Source organism: Piliocolobus tephrosceles, chromosome 7 (assembly GCF_002776525.5).
Source record: "Piliocolobus tephrosceles isolate RC106 chromosome 7, ASM277652v3, whole genome shotgun sequence".
NCBI lineage: Eukaryota > Metazoa > Chordata > Mammalia > Primates > Cercopithecidae > Piliocolobus > Piliocolobus tephrosceles.
This window is the reverse complement of record NC_045440.1, coordinates 80,846,712-80,866,321: the sequence shown is the minus strand read 5'-3', so window position 1 is coordinate 80,866,321 and position 19,610 is coordinate 80,846,712. Positions and strand designations below refer to the sequence as shown.

General features: G+C 36.9%; 1 protein-coding gene across 2 annotated transcripts in view; it reads left to right on the top strand.

Moving 5' to 3' along the window:
* Positions 1–19,380, top strand: part of MRPS28 (mitochondrial ribosomal protein S28) — a 101,212-nt gene extending 81,832 nt beyond the window's left edge. For both annotated transcript variants that reach the window (XM_023227752.2, XM_023227751.2), the window contains exon 3: positions 18,955–19,380. In XM_023227752.2, coding sequence (XP_023083520.1) covers positions 18,955–19,120 — 166 coding nt within the window. In that variant the 3' untranslated portion in view covers positions 19,121–19,380. The remainder of the gene's footprint in view (positions 1–18,954) is intronic.
* The last annotated feature ends 230 nt before the right edge of the window (positions 19,381–19,610 follow it).

The following is a 19,610-nucleotide window of genomic DNA, read 5'->3' as shown; positions in this document are numbered from 1 at the left end:
TTTATTTATTTATTTATTTATTTATTTATTTATTTATTTATTTATTTTGAGACGGAGTCTCACTCTGTCACCCAGGCTGGAGTGCAATGGTGTGATCTCAGCTCACTGCATGCTCCTCCTCCCAAGTTCATGCCATTCTCCTGCCTCAGCCTCCCTAGTAGCTGGGACTACAGGTGCCCGCTGCCATGCCCAGCTAATTTTTTGTATTTTTAGTAGAGACAGGGTTTCACCGTGTTAGCCAGGATGGTCTTGATCTTCTGACCTTGTGATCCTCCCGCCTCGGCCTCCCAAAGTGCTGGGATTACAGGTGTGAGCCACCGCGCCCGGCTGACATATATTTCTTAATAAGCTTATTTGGCTTCTCAGCTAAGAGGAGATTAGAAGTGGTTTTCTTCTAAAAACCATATCGGAAATTGAGGCAAGTACCTGGAGGCAAGTACATTGTGGAAAGAGGCCAGAAAACTAAAAATTACACTCTTTAAAAGAAAGTGCTATTTTGGAATATTTAATAGTAGATTTTTCTTAATGGATGATTGAGACCAGGCTGATCAGTTTCTTTTTTTTTTCTTTAATCACAGCGTGGCTTGTGCAGTAAATTTTAAAATGCAGTTATGTTCATAATGGCCTTAAAAAGGCAAGGAAGTATGTATGTTATAGGCAACACTAACTAGGTGTATTTTCTGCTTTAGTACTACTATGCCAGAAAAGGATTAAATAATGGGCTGATTGATGGCTTAAAAAATGTTTGATTGCATTACTGTACCATGATGAGACTTAAAGAATCAGTGTACTCCTTGGCAAGCAATGACTTTATCAGAGGAGTGTTGGTCCTGCTTTCAAATGAGTAAGAATGTGATGTGACCACTAGAGATGTTTTTTCAATATAAGCAAAATCATTCTAAAGGGAAGGATGAAAATCATTAGTGAAAGTTGGGTAAGGTAACTAAACCCAGTCTTAAGGAGTTTGGAGAGACGCCCTGATCTTTCAGTAGGTATCTCTGAAAACATGATTGCTAGTGCATATTGATAGAAACTAGAAGCTAAGCTGTCACCAGACTTCCATAGCCAGCTCAGCACATCCAAGGAATCCCCCATCTGTAGATTTTATGTTAAATGTTTGATTTTACTTAATAAATATTTGTAAATTTATGTGAAGATTTTATGTTTCTTTTTCATTTATTCGTTTGATCAAATCAGGGCTCCCTCAACAGAGAACTCATTTATATCACTGAACCTATAGTCCAACTTCTCTAGAAAGCAATTTGGTCTGTATATTTGACAGTCTAAGGTAGCTTTTTGACAGACCTGCAACAGAAGTTACCATTATGTACAGATGCTCTTCTGTGGAACACTTGGTTTGGCTCTAACCTCTCTAAACAGATGCCCTTTGCCAGTGTCTTTGAGAGAAGGGAAAACACTGGCAACAGTAAGGGTTTTTTTGTTTTGTTTTGTTTTTTTAATCTGGTGGCATTCCCTACTAAAACTTCAACCATAAGGTATCTCAATTTTATTTTTTTTACCAAAAAGAATGAGCTTTAAAACTTTAATTTTTAACATTCAGTTTTTCTACTTTTCTTGATTTAATAGCATGGTTTGAAAAAAAAAAAAAAAAAAAAAAAAAAGCACAGCCCACAATCAGAGAGAACAGGTTGTGTGTGAATCCTGCCTCTACTATGTACTAGCTTTATGGCTTTGGGAAAGCTTTTCACTTGGAATATGCTGATAGTAATGCTTCTTCTAAAGTTATTTGTGTGAGAAGAAATGAAATAACATGTAAAGTGCAAAACATGATGTGTGGCAAATAGGAGCGTGCCCCCACCTATGTCTTTTTAATATAGCACTCAGATTTCACTTGACAGGTGATCACTTCCCCAAAGTATGTTTATTCAGCAATTGAATCAGAAGGAATCTGTGCATCCTTCAGAAGTTTCCTTATTTGTTGACAGGTCTTCACATACTGAGTTTACTCTTCTGCCTTAAGTTTTATTTATGAACAATAGTTGTAGACCAGCGAGCACACACACCTCCACCCAAAAAAGATGAATTACTCAGCTTCTAGGAAAATACTTCTTTAAAAATTTAACATGAACTCTGATTGTGTACAGTGAGGAGAAATCCAGATCAGAAACCAGTACACTTTTTATTGCTTTTTCAGTGAACCTTTTTAAATACCATGTAACAAGCTGGTGTCACTTAATAGAGTACAGCCCTTTGTCTCTCATTTATTTAACAGCTGCTTTACAAACATATACAAAATAAAGTATCAGGGAATACCTTTTCATTCTTTAAAAAGAAAACCAGAAAAGTGATTTCCTTACCAATCCAGTTTGATAGTGTAAGGTAGTATCACACTATGAAAGGTAAAAAGAAAGTCTGCATTGTTTTTGATTTAAAAAATAAAAACTTCATTATATTCTATTCCACTTCTACTGGTAACTACACACATAAAAGCACACACAATTACACAAATTTTAGTTATTTGTTGTTTATATTGTTTCGAGCTACTGAAAATTAGAGGTGTATTTCGTATGATGTGTTTTTTCAGGCATCGAAAATCAGTATCAGTAAGCTATAGCTATATCTTCATGAAACTTTTTGAGCTGTAATTTTGTGGTTGCCTACTACAACTTAAAGTGATAAATCTAAGATTTTTCTCCCCCTAGTCCCTCAAATTATTGTATTGACTACATCTTCCTATTTGTTTCTTATTACAGTTTTTTTGGTAAAATTTTACGTGATTTTCAAGGGAATAAGTTTTGAAAACCTAGGAAAACATTAATGTAACTTTTGAGAAGAAATGAGTTATGCTTTCCTTCCTCAATGATAATAAATTCCTGTCTGTTCTAAGAGGCAATAATGCAGGGTTTTTTCTCATTATAAAACTAAGAGCTTGTGGCCGGGTGAGGTGACTCACGCCTGTAATCTCAGCACTTTGAGAGGCCAAGGCGAGAGGATCACTTGAGGTCAGGAGGTTGAGACCAGGGCAGCCAACATGGTGAAACCCCGTCTCTACTGAAAATACAAAAATTAGCGGGGCATGGCAGCAGGTGCCTGTAATCCCAGCTACTTAGGAGGCTGAGGTGGGAGAATTGCTTGAACCCGGGAGGCAGAGGTTGCAGTTAACTTGGATAGCACCACTGAACTCCAGCCTGGGCAATAGAGTGAGACTCCTGTCTCAAAAAGAAAAACAACAACAACAACAAAAAAAAACAGAAGTAAGAGGTTGATTAAAAATTAGAGAAATATGTTATCACACCATCATGAGATAGTACTATGAATGTTTTTCTTTTCTTTCTAAGCAAGCACAGATTTTTTTAAAGGTGAGTTGCCATCATAAGTTGTATTTTATAACCTAATATTTGTGTTTATTAACTATATAGCGAACATTTTGTTACATATTAAACATCTTTTGGTTGTATAGTATTCCCTGTAGAGATATCATAACTTATTTAACCAATCCCCTATAGTTGGATATTTAGGTTGTTCTACATTGTTTGTTTTAAATAAAGTACAGTAAACATTCTTATGCCCATTTCTTTTTACTTGTATTGGATAAAATCCAGTGAATAGAATTTCTGAATTTCTGGACAAATTGGTATAAAACATTCATATTACTAAATCATTCACTTTTAGAAAGGTAGTGCTAATTTAAAATCTCAACTAGCCCATTTCTTTGCAAACATGGGTAGGTTTTCAGTTTATTAATTTTTAATTTTTTTTTTGAGACAAGACCTTACTCTGTCACGCGGGCTGGAATGCAGTGGCACAATCATAGCTCACTGTATGAACTCGAACTCCTGGGCTCAAAGTATCCTCCCACCTCAGCTCCCGAGTAGCTGGGACTGCAGGAGTATGCCGTCATGCCTGGCTAATTTTTAAATTTTTTGTATTGCCCGGGCTGATCTCAAACTCCTGGCCTCAAGGAATCCTCCCACCTTGACCTCCTAAAGTGCTTGAATTATAGGCATGAGCCATCACACCTGGCCCCTCTGTTTTTTTATATTAATCATATTAATAGCAAAAGTATCTAGACAATTTGCATTTTTGTGATTATCAGTGAACTAGAGGATTTTTTTTTTTTCTTTTGTCTAAGGAACCGATTAAGGTTGAATGTTTATAGTAAGTCATTCTTCTCTGGTGAATTCCTAGTAATCTCTTTGTCCATTTGTCTCTTATGCCTCAATTTCTTTTACTTCTTTAAGCAAAATTACTACTTTGAGTAAACAGAATAGTCTTTCTTGGTGTAAAATATAAAAATGTAATATTTGTATAGAAATACTGGCTTACATTGTAAATATTCTACAGGGAACATTTAGTTTATAACTTCTTTACTCTCAAGAATTATATTGCCATTTAGTGTTTTGTTTGGATTTATCACTCTACAAACATAAATAACATTCTAGAATATTCTCAGAATTGGATAGCTCCTTTTTATTAATATGCCTTTAGGAGTCTTCATCTTTAAAGTCAACCCTCTTCAGCTAATCAGAAATCTAAGCTTATATGAAATCTGAAAATAAACTTTACTTTGTTTTCAGGGTTTGGCCTTAAAGTAATGGTGGATGGCAGATGTAGTTGTTTGACTGTTGTGTTACACAAACAAACAAATAAAAGGGAAGAGGAAGAGAATGAAAGACCATTTCCTTACCAAGCAATCACACAGTTTATTGTCTAGGAAATAAAAAAGAAGAAGAAGAAAGAAAGGAAAAGAAAGAAAAAAAGAAAAGAGCCAGTTTTGTGTACTGTTGAGCACACAGATGTTCCTCTTGGCAGCCATACAGTACTAGTCAGGATTGGGGTTTCTGCAGACGTAGAATGTGAGGCTTCTTTGTTGGAGACAAAGTGTTGCCTGTGGTGGGAATTGCTGCAGTGATGGGAAAGTATCGTAATGTATTGTTGGATTACTGTGATTTTCAATAGAGACAGTACATTAAAGTAGCTTTGTGGGCAATGGATTGTTTCAGCCAAGCCTGGCTAATAACACACTCATTTTGGCAAAGTCTATTTAAAAGGTAGAGCTGGCATAGTTTTGTGGTCATGAAGCCTGTCCCATACTTGGGCATTAGAATTACTTTTGCAAGCACTAGTTTTTAACAACCAATTTATTTAATGTAATTCAACAAAAGAGTTTGTGACTGTAAAGTTAAAACTGTAACCACTTTTCAAATGGAACCATTTTTTTTTTTTTATAATTGCTAAACTAGTGTTTTTTGGAATTGTTACAGAAATATTTTAATCAGGTTGTTTCTTAACCCTCTTGTTCATTTAAGATAAAGTTTTGTTACAAACTAGAAAGTGCTGATTTACATGCTTCGTATTTTAGCAGTCTGTGTCTATTTGGAGTGCTTTTTTGTTTAAATATAAATACTATGTTGTGAAATGTTTAACGTATATATAAATCTAATCACCAGAAAGCAAAGGTGAGTATTCTTTAATTGGCTTGCCAGTATTATCTGTCCTTGTCTTCCATATAGTTTACTTGAAGTAGAACAATTAGCTATGTTGTACTGGATGTTAACCTAGATGTTAACTGTATTTTAAGGTTAAAATGTAAACTTTAAGGATTGAAATTGAATGTTTTTTAGTTTATCCCTCCCTTCTCCCTTTTATGTTATATAATATTGAATGATTTTTTGTGGCCTTTTAATTGCTTACATAAAATTCAAACGGGAAGGGAAAGGAGACTATAAAAATTAGTAAAGGGTGGAAACTTTAAGATCAACCCTAATTAGATGGAGTTGCTGAATTAGAGATTGAACTAATATGTTCATGAAGCTTTAGACTTTGTAAGAACCATAGATATCTAGTCAACCATCTCTTTTGACAAAGTGAGATGCAGAAAAATTAACCAGTAATAACCTGGTTACGAGGAATTGAAACCAGATTACACTGCTGCTGATTCTCACAGCTAAACATTCTCTTTTATTTCCTTCAATCTTATCAAATTAAACCAACATTCATTTACTGATATACTCTGTCAAAGGATTCATCAGATATTCATCATGGAAAACCTAGTTTCTAGTTAGTAAACAAGAAATTTAATCATTAAAAGGTGTTGATAACAAAAGATTTCAATTATAGTTTCAGGCAACAATGAGAGTCCAATCTCAGAGCATTACTTCTTTAGTGGCCAAATGAACTGTGCAAACAATGATCATTCTTGAAACTCAGTAAAAGAATAAATATCTTCAGACTAGGATAGTCAGAGGAACACCTTTTTCACAGTTTGTATTTTGGGGTGGGTCTGAATATTCTTGTCTGCCTCACTGGTGACTTCCAGCTTATTCTACAAAACTTAACATAAATTTCAGCTCTTTTCACGAGAGTTCCTTGATACTTCTTTCCTATTAGAATTTCTTTACATTTACCTATACCACTAGTGTATTTCATTTCATTATGGTTGTCTTTCCTGCTAGACTCTAACTTCCTTAAGGTCACTGATTTCTTTTTCATCTCCTGAGTATCTCCTTGGCAAATAATGTGTGACTAGTACATGTTTCAAATAAATTGAACATTTGCGTGCAAATAGGCATTCATATGGTAATAACACCTTGTTATGTACAGAATTTTATCCCCCCAAAATTTATATGTTTAAGCCCAAGTTTCCAATGTGACTGTATTTGGAGATTGAACCTGTAAGGAAGTAATAAAGGTTAAGTGAGGTCTAAGGGTTGGGGCCCTAATCCAGTGGGATTGGTGGCCTCATAACAGGAGGAAGAAACATGAAAGAACACTCTGCATGTGCATGCAGTGAGAGAGGGCCACATGAGGTCACAGCCTCTGCAAGCCAGGAAGACAGCCCTCACCAGAAATTGAATTGGCCCGAGCCTTGATCTTGGACTTTCAGCCTCCATAACTGTGAGAAAATAAATTTCTGTTGTTTAAGCCACCCAATCTGTGGTATTTTGTTATAGCAGCCCAAGCAAACTAATATACACATATATAAACAAGCGAATGTAAGAGTACACATTGTTGTAGAAAATAAAAAAAGTTTGCTTCCCCAGATCCCACCGCACATCTTTGAAAACATTGTCAACTGCTTTCTGCCTTCATAAGAATACAATCCTGCCAATTCAGTTTACCCACCCAGACCACCTTACAGCCAGACCTCCACCAATTCTGACAGGAAGGAGTGGTTCTGTTCCTGAATGAACTGTTTGTTAAACCAAGAAGAATGCGGGCAGTATAGCAAAGCTTGACTCTACCATGGTCCTGAGTGAATTCTGACCAAGACAGACAGCTTTATCAGTGGTGTTAGATCTGGCTGCCGGGAGTGTGGCATGCCAGCACAGCCTCTTTCTCTTGCTGCAGTGCCTTTGTCCGCAGATAAGTTTCCTGATTAGCACTTCACCCTCCCTGCCCAGTGTCTTTCCATCCTTGTCCCCTAGAATTCATTCTTACACAGAGCAGCCAGAGTGATCTTCAAAACAGAAATTTGATCATTCACTTCCCCTCCATAGGCTTTCCAGAGCACCTAAAGGAAACCGCAAACCGTTTACTTTGGTGTGTGAGGCCTTACATGGCCTGCCTCCTGCCTTCCTGTCTGACCTCTGAGTCCTGCCAGTACTTTCCAGCCACACTGGCCTTTTGGTGTTGAATGTGCCAACTTTACCCTGCCTTTGAACCTTTGAACCAACGGTGCTGCTGCCTGAAAAGCTCTGCCCCCATCTTTGCACAGCTGGCTCCTTTTCTTGTCATTAAACGTCCCCTCTTCAGAGAAGCCTTCCTTCACCACCCAGTCTACTGTTGTTGCCTAGTCCTCTCTAACATACCACTTTATTTTTATTTTCTGTACAACACTTAGTCCTATTTGATTTGGTTGTTTTTTTGGTTTATTGTCTTTCTCTTCCTAGCAGAGTGTAAGCTCTAAGAGTACTGGAACCCTTTCTTTCTTCTATACTTACTGGTTATTGCAGCATCTAGAGTAGTATCTTCCACAGATGGGCCTCTAAAAAACATTTTTGAGTGAATGAATGAACCAGTGAACAAACAGGTAGGCTGGAGCCCCAGGGCCAGGGCAAGTACTCCTGCAGGGCCCATCTTTCTCAAGGCTCATATTCTCTTCCCATATCCTCAGTCACTTGGGCCCTGCTGTCAACAGAAAGGCCCTCTATGGTCTAGAGACACACTTTCTCAAAAGTCCAGATGCTGTTGCTTATCCAGTAGATTAGAAGCCTTTAGCTAATTGATACCTACCACAGTTTAGCTTAATTCGTTGAACACAACATCTTTGAAAATTTCCCTGTCAACTGTTGTCTACTCCCAACATAGACAATCCTCCTGCTAGCCAATTAGCTCCAGTAAACCTTAACAGCCAGACCTACTTTATGACAGAGAGTAACTAGTTCTATACCTGAATTATTTCTTTGTTAAATCAAGGCCTATCCTGACTGGACTTTCATTGAGGATTTACTAAGTCTTTTATGTGCATTATTTCCTACAATCTTCCCAGCCATCCTATGAGGTAGGAACTATGGTGATTCCTATTTTACAGTAATGATTGAGGAGTTGAATATCTTGCCTAGGGTTACATAATGATCATAGAGTTGTTCACCTACAAGGAGTGTTCTTAAACACTGTCTGTTTGTTATCCTCGTTTTAATTAGTTCCCACCAGTAGACTGGTTTTCTTTACCCATTAATATGGCACGATACATGCTCTCTGTACAGAATTCTGCTTTTTCTTCATCTTTTCTTAGAAGGTTAGAAAGCTCCAAGATTTTGAGATCTTTTTCTGTGTTGTAACCATAGGAAGTCCAGATGGGCAAGGGCAACTAGATACAGATAACCTCTATAAAATAGAATTTGATAGGGGAAATTAATGCTTATCAAAGTGAGAGTTACTATTAGGAACCACTAATTCCTTCTTAGTGGTGAAGACAAAAATAAGTCATTATTCTACCCTGTTTTGTCTTACTTTAAAGGCATACGAATTATTCAAAGATATATTATTCAAAATATGCCTAACATTTTTTTTGAATTTTATTATTTGAATGTTTTTTCCTGGAGAGTAAAAAGTTTAAAATAATGTCATTATCTAATCTCAAGGAAATTTTCTCAACCTCCTGTTTCCATTAAAATAAAAACAAAAGCAAACAACAAAGCTCCTATTTACAATTTAAATCATAAAGAGATGCTTTGATATTTTTTATTTAGAAATTCTGAAGTATGTACTTTTTTTTGCAGAATTTTATTCCAAAGATATTTGACAATTGATGATATTTAGAATAAGATATTAGCATTTAGAACAAAGTCACCCTAGAGATACTAATCTGCACAGAAGCAATTTCTTTTCTCAGATTAGAAGCAAAAATATCAACTTGCATCCTGGTCACTGTGTAGTCACACTCCTGTTTTGACAGGAATGACCCAGAGATCAGGGAATACTTGGAACATTCTAAGTAACACATTGTCAACACCTATGCTGCCCCTCAAGATTTAAAATAAGTGAATGCAGCTTTGAGATTGGAAGCCAAGTTAAGGAGCACATATGACAGGTGGTGGAATGCAGACTTGTCCAAAGACTTCAGATCCCTAGTTTGCAAAACAAGTTGCAGATGTGTTATATAGCATTTGAAAGTGCATATTTACTAAAATCTTCTACAAACATATAGAATGCTTACTACATATAGTGTAGTGCAGTGCTACAAAGTGGAAGTTCAAAAGTACAACACTGACAGATTAAAGAGTAGCATGGAAACAGAAAACGGTAGCTCCACGTGTCCTCATATAGGAGAAAGAGTGATTTAGGACTTGCCTACCTAGGGAAGTGATTAATATACTAAAATAACCTGTGTCGACTGGTTAATTAAGTGGTCCTCCTATCTGAAACACAACTTAGCTGACCATCTATCCAGGAAATCATGTCCAGAAAAATCTTTAGCTTCAGATTTGAGTCAGATAAAGAAGCTAATTATGCATAATGGATTTTGTTATCTGGAAATAAGTCAGGGCACCTATGGATGTGGTAAGTCAGTGAGAGTGTTGTACTTCATGGTCTCTCAGAGTTAAATGATGATAGGCAGACTGAAAGATAATCAGATGTTAAATTTGTTACTGTACACATGACCTACCTCCTGACTGTTTGGCTGGCTGCTGTTTTTTTAATCTGGTTTCCAGCTTTCATGCTTTCTGGTGTTGGAGAACTATTAGGCTTTCTGGGTCACAGAATCATAAATTTTAGAAATGGAAGGATCTTAAAAGTCATCTAATTCAACCCTTACTGAATTCAAACTCCATCATTTCTACAAAGGTCATCCATTTTGAAAATTCCCTGTGATTTCCACCATTAATACACACACAAAAAAACCTATTCCCTTTCCAGCCAGCTCTGTTAGAAGTTCTTTCTTATATTAAACTGCTAAGAATCTGCCATCCTAAAGCTTCTACCCGTTTGTCTTATTTCTGCTTTTGCGGGGGTGGGGGCATACAATATGTAGTCGCATAAAATAAGTACTGTCACTTTTTAATATTAAACCCTTGCAAATTCAGACAGGTTTGGGGTCCTCTTGCTATTTTTTTCCAATATGCTAAATGCCTTCCTTCCCTTCAATTCCTCCTTCAACATAATACAGTTTTCTTTCACTGTCCTCTTCTTGATAGGTTCCTATTATCAGTGACCCTCTAATTTTGTTGCACAGAGCAGGTCACAGTAGTCTAAATATGGTCAGAAAAGTGAAAGGAGATTATTATGCGGTTTATAGAATAGAATATGTACTTCTAATTCAGCCTAAAATTACATTTGCTTATTGGGGGAGAAAAACTACATTGTTGATTCTTATTGAGCTTGTGATGATCTAAAACCATCTTCTCACATTAAGTGACTTTAAAGTGCTTGCTTTTCTGTACTTATGTAGTTGATTTTTATTTTTAATTTAACAGAATTTTCTAGGCTGCAGTGCCCTCAGTTTTTAATAAAGAGCATGAACTGTAGTGTTTTTTTGTTTTGTTTTTTGTTTGTTTGTTTGTGAGACGGAGTCTCACTTTGTTGCTCAGGCTGGAGTGTAGTGGCACAATCTCGGCAAACTGCAGTCTCCACCTCCTGGGTTCAAGCGATTCTCCTGTTTCAGCTTCTCAAGTAGCTGGGGCTACAGGCATGCACCACCACGCCCAGCTAATTTTTGTATTGTTAGTAGAGACAGGGTTTCACCATCTGTTGGCCAGGCTGGTCTTGAACTTCTGACCTCAGGTGATCCACCCACCTCGGCCTCCCAAAGTGCTGAGATTACAGGTGTGAGCCACCACGCCTGGCCTGTAGTGTTTAATTAATGTACTCAGGCTGGGCACAGTGGCTTATCCCTGTAATCCCAGCAGTTTGGGAGGCCGGGGCAGGTAGATCACTTGAGGCCAGGAGTTCAAGACCAGCCTGGGCAACATGGTGAAACCTCATCTCTACTAAAAATGCAAAAAATTAGTCAAGTGTGGTGGCATGCGCCTATAATCCCAGCTGCTTGGGAGGCTGAGGCACGAGAATTTCTTGAACCCAGGAGGTGGAGGTTGCAGTGAACTGAGATTGTGCCACAGTATTCCAGTCTGAGTGACAGAAACTGTGTCTCAAAAAAAAAAAGTCCTCCAAATTGGGGGTGCAAAGGGCAAATATCAAACAGGACCTGTGGTCAAGTCATGAGCTCTATTCTAAGCCCTGAAAGTCTCTTTTTGTTTTTAATTTAATTTAATTTTAGACAGGGCCTCACTCTATTGCCCAGGCTGGAGTGCAGTAGTGTGATTATGGCTCACCGCAGACTTGAACTCCTAGACTCAAGATCTCCTCCTGCCTCAGCCTCCCCAGTAGCTGGAACTACAGGCACTCACCACCACATCTGGCTAATTTTTAATTTTTTTTTTTTTTTGTAGAGAAAGGGGCTCGCTACGTTGACCAGGCTGATTTCAAACTCTTGGACTCAAGCTATCCTCCTGCCTCAGCCTCCCAAAGTGCTACCATTATAGGTGTGAACCACCATGCCCAGCCGAGAGTCTTTCTCAAATCAACTTAACATAAGTCTGGTCAGCATGGGATAGTAGTCTTTGTGCTCCACCCTTTCCCTTCTGCTTTCCTTCCTGTTCCCTCTCCCCTCATTGACCCTGGTTCTTGTCCTACAGAAGAGGCTAATTAAAGCACTCTGGATTCATGGAATCTGCAGCATGGGTCTGATTCTTTCATGAAAGATTTTTTCCTCTCTCTGACCATTGCCAGCTCACATACTCTACTGCAATAACAGTCTCTTAAGTATTTGGCTTTCCAAAAGGGATCCATGAAGTCTTACCTCTTGTTGAAAAGACAAAGAAATCACAACAGACCTAAAGTAGTTCTTCCCACCAAGGGAATTAGTGGAATATGACTTTTCCCTCCATCTTTGCCTCCTGGGGTTGAGAGGAGAGGAGAGGGGATAGTCTCTCTAATTCTTGTTGGTATCCTTTTACTTCATGTAGGTGTTGAACAAGTGTTTGTTGAAAATTCCACAATACCTATTTAATAAGTAACTAATTCAGAGAGACAGAAACAAGATTAAACCAAACTTGAAAATGGGTGGTACAACAAATTTAAAAGTTTTCTGTTCTCTTTATGTAGTCAAAAGTACAGGGGATTAGGAATCTGGAGACAGGGGTTTTACCATGGGAGGACATTGTTAAGGACATTTTAGGGATGAGGAAATCAGGAAATAACATTTGCCATCAAGCAGTTGTCAAGCCAAAACTTGACTCTTGTGTATGGAGCAAGTGTTATGTTCTTGAGCATTGTGCTAGTGATTTTGAAAATCTTACGTCTTTTGGTCATGAAAGTACAACCTTAATGACAGTAAACCTTACATAGCCAAGCTAAAATGATTCAGCCTTTTGTTTAGATGAAAATATCTTTTAATCTCTTTAGTTTTCACAATGGAAAAACAATTTGGCCTGTCATATCTGATATTTAAAACACGTAGTTCTAACTTTGACCTTCTACATAATGTCTAAACTGCATGCACTTGTTAAGGACATTAAGGCTTGAATTAAGCAAGATTCAGCCTGGCCCAAAACTACAACAAACCATTTGGAGAATAGCTGCTGAACACATTAATCAGTGATTTGTTGAACAGTCGGGAGACCAGACTCATATGGGAAGTGTTTTCCCAAATGTGCGTGAATCTCCAGCTCCACCCTATTGATTTTGCTGGAGCAGGTGTGGGATGGACCCCAGGCCATCAGTATTTTCTTTTTAAGAAAAAAAACTTTAAAAATCTTCCACAGATATTCTGTGATAGCTCCCAGCTCAGGCTTCCCACAGATATACCAAGTCTGTCACTGTAAACTACAGAGTAATCTTTAGACCTTATTATCCCCTCCCTCTGCCCCAAATCCCCAAACTCAAAGAATGCCTTCAATGAGTTTTGCTCTCCTGTCATTTATTTTATATATGTTGAAGGTTACTACCAGACTTGTCCACTTGAATAGTATTCTAGTATCTTTAGTAAAACCATATTGAAGTATAAATAAGTATTGATGTGGTGAATTATGTAAGCTCCTATTTATTGTATATTTATTATGTGTCATGTACTTTTCATACCTTAATGCTTTAAGCCTCTTATCAGACTTGCAAGGTGTTGCATATTGCAGATGAGTAAACAGCTCAGAAAAGGTAGATTTATTGTACTTGGTCACAGTCCAACCTCTGTGCTACGCTGAAAAAACTTGCTTCAGTCAATAAATGTATATATTTTCCTCTCACTTAAAATGAAAATTGCATACTCCAAAACATCCCTTTTTGCTTAAAAGCCATTAATACTACTGCCAAGTTTGATCCCAGTTTTAGTCATCAGCATGTTTCAGGTACCTGAAAGCATTTACTCCTTCTGTTTCTTTGAATTTTTTTTTTTTTTTTTTTTTTTTTGCTCTTTCCATATGTATGTATTCATATTTGACTAGCAAAAAGTATTTAGTTTTTTAATAAAAATAGACTTGATATGATGGTTGTTATGGTTCTTAGGTGACAGGGTTTTCCTTTTCCTCATTTCTTTCTTTTCTTCCTTTCCTTTCTTCTCTTTTCTTTTCTCTTTCTTTCCCCCTCGCCTCCCCTCCCCTCGCCTCCCCTCCCCTCCCCTCCCCTCCCCTCCCCTCGCCTCCCCTCCCCTCCCCTCCCCTCCCCTCCCCTCCCCTCTCCTTCTTGCTGTGTCACCCAGGCCTGAGTGTAGTGGTGTAGTAATCTTGGCTTACTGTAGCCTTGACCAGCCAGGCTCAAGCAATCCTCCCACCTTAGCCTTCTGAGTAGCTGGGACCACAGATGCGTGCCACCATGCCTGGCTAATTTCTGTATTTTTTGTAGAGATGGGATTTTGCCATGTTGCCCAGACTGGTCTTGAACTCTGAACACAAGCAGTCCTCCTGCCTCAGTCTCCCAAAGTGCTGGGATTATAGGCGGGAGCCACCATGGCTGGCCCTCCCTCATTTCTTGACACATCTTCTTTTGTAACTTGAGAAAAAATTATAACTGTCATTATTGATAGCATTTATAATGTATTATATGCATATTCCACATTATTAAAAAATGAAATCATTTACTAGACTTTTTAAATGCTCCATTTTCACATTTTATAAAATCAATTCTTGAACAAGAGACAAAACTTCTGTTTGTGGTGGCACAGAATACTAGCAGGGCAAGGTTAAAAAGAACTTGAAAAATATATATTCATATTAGAATTTTAGAACAAGATTAAAATCTTTATCCAGGATAATTGCAGTTTGAGGAAATGTGTTTTGGTATATTATGAACAGTATCTTTTGCTCATTGCTGTGAGAGTATGTATATTTCTAACGGGCCAGTTATACATATTGTTTATTTGGCCGAATGGTAGGCACACTCTAGATAGTATTTTTAAGGGATAATCATTAGGTTTTTTGTTTTTTTTTTTTCCCCAGAGGACTTTGGGAATAATTCAGGTAGCAAAAATTATGATTATAATAATTTTTATATCTTAATTTGCCTCTTCTAATGGCCTGGGATAATAAATTAGGACGTAAGATGTGTGCTGTATTTGAAATTTTGATGATGACTAGAAATATTGGAGAGGAGCAGAACTTTTTGAACACCCTTTCATGTTTATTTTGTTAAAGTTGGCTTCTGTGCTTGATGGTGTAAGTACAGATAGTACAGTGATGAACAATATTAAAACACACAGCAGTACTAAAGCACACATAGTTTAAATAGCCACTTATTCAATAGATTGTCTAGAAATCAGGGGTTATGTAATGTTACATGCTTATGATCATCTAGGCAATAAAAACAACAAATGACAGACTCTTTATAGGCGTCTTACAGATTGAATGGAAAGAAGCAATAGACTAGGCAGGTCAAGGGAACATGGCAGATGGTACTTTGAAAAAGTGGGGCAAACCTGAAATAAACCAAGTAGTCTGCGTATAAAGATTCATTTGTTAATTGAATGTTCAAGATTATTATAATGTTTTATATAAGCTAATAAAAAGGCTTACAAGTTTGCATTTTGTGTATATAATCAATTTTGCATGTAATATCACTTTACATTATATCAATTTCCAAATACTTAGAATTGTATAAAAGTAGAATAAAATCATCCAGCTGCAAAAGATCTAAGGTCTTTTCTGACCCTGTGCTTTTTAACAATGATGACATTGAAGCCCAGTTTATTTAAAGAAGAAAATACATACACATTCCTACTTGCACACATACACACAGGGACATGGCTACTGACTTCACATATAGATTGGTATGACTGTGAGCATTTGTATGAATTAGAGAAAGAAACAAATTGATGTTAATTAAACCTTTAGAAATGTTTTTCTTCCTCTTGAAAAAAGAGAAAATGGAAACTTTTCTTCTGTAGTCTTAAAACTCTAATTAAGGAATTGTGAGAAAGCCAGAAAAATATCTGAATAATTTTAACTTAGTAGGATAAAAACATAGATGGTGAATGATTTCAAAAGAACTATTTTAAAACTTGTGAGAATTATGATTACAGCAAGACAGCTAATTTGACTAGCAATGTCAGAATTCCTCACAATATTCTCTTTGGATACCAAAGTTCAATCCAAGCTTTGTATTTGTTGACTTTGTATTACTTAATATATTTATATCAAAGAACTAGTCAGAGAGATTCTTTCTATTTTAAGTCTGTGAGAACCATCAGTAGCATGCACCGACAGATGTTAAAGAATGTCTGTGGAAAGAATGTCAGAAACCTCTCCAAAGGAAAGTCTTTAAAACATGCCCTTAATACAGAAATGCAAAACCAGATTTAATTGCCCTTTTCCTATACAGCTCAGACATGCAGGCTCGTTTACTGCAGCATATGGCCTGAGAAAGTGCACAGTGGAAGAGAGCAGTCTTGGTAAAGGCTGAGATTGAATCCATTTAGGCTGGAGTTCACAAAGATCAGTCAGAAGCAAGCACTTGGAGTTAAAAGAAACACACCAAGCAGTAAAAACACAGCCTATTTTCATTTTGAATGTGCTCAGTGGAGACATCCTATTTGCCTTTCAAGACAGCAGTATTCTTTGGTTTTAATAGGAAATACAAAATTTCTGAAAAACTGCTGCCTGGGGGGCTTTTTCCCCAATTTAAAAAAAGGTACAAAAAATAACATTGCATGAGGCAGTATTGTTTTTAATGATAATTTATTTGAAAGTAGCCATTTTTCTAATGGAGAATAATTAAAATAATGAGTTGAATGGCAGCAATATAGCTTATATTTTACTTCATAGGAAAGACATGAGACTATGTGAAGTGATAAATTCTTACCACTCCTAAAGGGATTATGTTTACTGTTCTTTCAAGAGGTCATAGGTAATTGAAAACTTAAGGAGGAGCAGAAGAATCTGTGAATCCTTTTACACCACCGTGTGGCATTAGGCCAGTAGCTTTACTTCCGTGTACCATAATTTTTCTGTCTGTAACATGGAGGATATCTCTAGTTTTTTAAAACAAAGACACAAAATATTACCTATGATGTCAAACATACATATATACATATATGCATATAAACATATAGAAGGACTAGAAAATGTGACTGACTTCATCATTTTCCAGATTTTACAAAAGGGCATTTATTTCTAAAATCAGAAAAAGTAACTTCTCAAAAAAAGCTGAATAACCTAAATGTTTACTTGATGGACCATATATACATTTCTTCAGAATACCCAATTATTATGTGGAGACTCTTCATATGTAGTCTACCAAAATTATTTTCCAGTGACTTTTTTGAGAACTTTGTTTCTTCATTTTCTGTTTATATAAAGCTATTTTAATTTTAAAATTAAATTAGAATATATAAAGTATATATTTAGATTGTTAAAGATTTGTGGTTTTTAATCAGCAGTACTTCCATCTTGCTATCTATAATGTTGATGTTTAACTTTTAAAATAATTGATTGAGGAAGAAAGGCAAATGGATATCAGTTTTCATTTGGTATTATAAAATACTTGAATATTTTATTGACTAAATTGAGTCATCATGTGTTATGACTGGCATTACATTTTCTTTCGTAATTTATTTTTTAACTAATAAAAATTGTACATATTTGGCGGGGCACGGTGGCTCACGCCTGTAATCCCAGCACTTTGGGAGGCCAGTGCAGGTGGATCACGAGGTCAGGAGATCGAGACCATCCTGGCTAACATGGTGAAACCCTGTCTCTACTAAAAATACAAAAAATTAGCCGGGCGTGGTGGCGGGCGCCTGTAGTCAAAGTTACTCGGCAGGCTGAGGCAGGAGAATGGCGTGAACCTGGGAGGCGGAGCTTGCAGTGAGTGGAGATCATGCCACAGCACTCCAGCCTGGGTGACGAGCGAGACTCCGTCTCAAAAAAAAAAAAAAAAAAAAAAAAATTGTACATATTTATTGGGTATAACATGCTGTTTTGAAATATGTATACATTGTGGGATAGCCAAATCGAGCTAATTAACAAATGCATTACCTCATGTACTTAAATCATTTTTGGTGATGAGAGCATAAAATATACTCAGCAATTTCCAAGTCTACAGCACACTGTTATTAACTGTCATCACCATGACGTACAGTAGATCTCTTGAACTTACTCCTCCTATCTAACTGAAATTTTGTATCCTTTGACTAACATCCTTTGACCTGATAACCACAGGAGCTGTAGTTATCTCTACTACAAGATGTTCAACTTTTTTTAGATTTCACATATAAGTGAGAGATCATGTGGGGTTTGTCATTCTGTGCCTGGTTTATAAAGTCCTCCAGGTTCATCCAACTGGCATTACATATTAATAACAATGTAACCAATCCCAAATACTGAGTACTTTACACTTAGACATTTTTCCATTTTGCTTTTGTAAAATTTTACGTTAAAATAAAGTTTTAATTTTAGAAGGAAAATGTATCTGAAACTTCTTTTCCCCTTGATACTCTCTGACTTTAATTGACAAAGTAGACACCAGTTTTAAGAACTGTCTGGCTTGAATTTCCGTTTACTGTGGGTTTTAAAATCTTTAAAGGCAACTTTTAAGATGAAAATTCTAGAGCTGGCAGTGGCTCACACCTGTTATCCCCAAAATTTAGGAGATCAAGGTGGGAGGGTCACTTGAGCCCAGGAGTTTGAGACCAGCCTGGGCAACATAGAGAGACCCTGACTCTGAAATTAGCTGGCCGTGGTGGTGCATGCTTGTAGTCTTAACTGCTTGGGAGGTTGAGGCAGGAGAGTCGCTTGAGCCCAGAAGTTTGAAGTTACAGTAAGCTCTGATTGCGCCGCTGTACTCCGGCCTGGGTAACAGAATGAGTCTTTTTTTTTTTTTCCAAAACAAAAAAGTTTGGGGATTGGGGGCAGGATTTCTGATACAGTCAAATTACCAGTGTTAACTTCATCTTGAGCTAACAGAAATTAAAATTGGAATTTGGTTGTTGTCGTTAAACTAGTTGTTCATGTTATGATATTCAGAATTAATGGATTTTTTTTTTTTTTTTTTTTTTGTACTATTTAGGAAATACCAGAAAGGAACCAGGGTCCGGTTGCGGCTATTAGATCTTGAGCTTACATCTAGGTTCCTGGGAGCAACAACAGATACAACTATACTAGAGGCTGATGCAGTTCTCTTAGGAATCCAGGAGAGTAAAGACTCAAGATCAAAAGAACATCATGAAAAATAAATGAACTTTGCTTAGTGGATTCACTTCTTTACTGAAGTCAGGTATTCATCAAGAATGCAGTTAGACTAATTGTGAATAAATGATTGAATTAAGATAAATAAATAAAAGCTATAATTATAGATAGCTCTTGTTAGAATTTTCTTTAGCAATATTCCTGCCCCTCACCCCTTGTTTTGCCCTTAATGTTTTTTTCCTTTGATGGGGATAGTATACACTGTACTGAGAAATTGTCATTCAATAAATATGTTTTGAGTGCTGTCTATGTGTATGGTACTAGTTTAAACAGCAGTAAACAAATTAGACAAAATTACCTGCCTTGTGGCCCTTACATTCCACTGGGGAAAACAGGCAATAAATAAGTAAAATATATAGTATGTTAGACAGTGATACATGGCTAAGGAGAAAAAGGAAGCAAGGAATGGGGTTACAAGGTGTCTGAGTGATAGGTTGCTAGCTACATGGGTCTCTGAGGAAGAATTTTCCAGCAGAA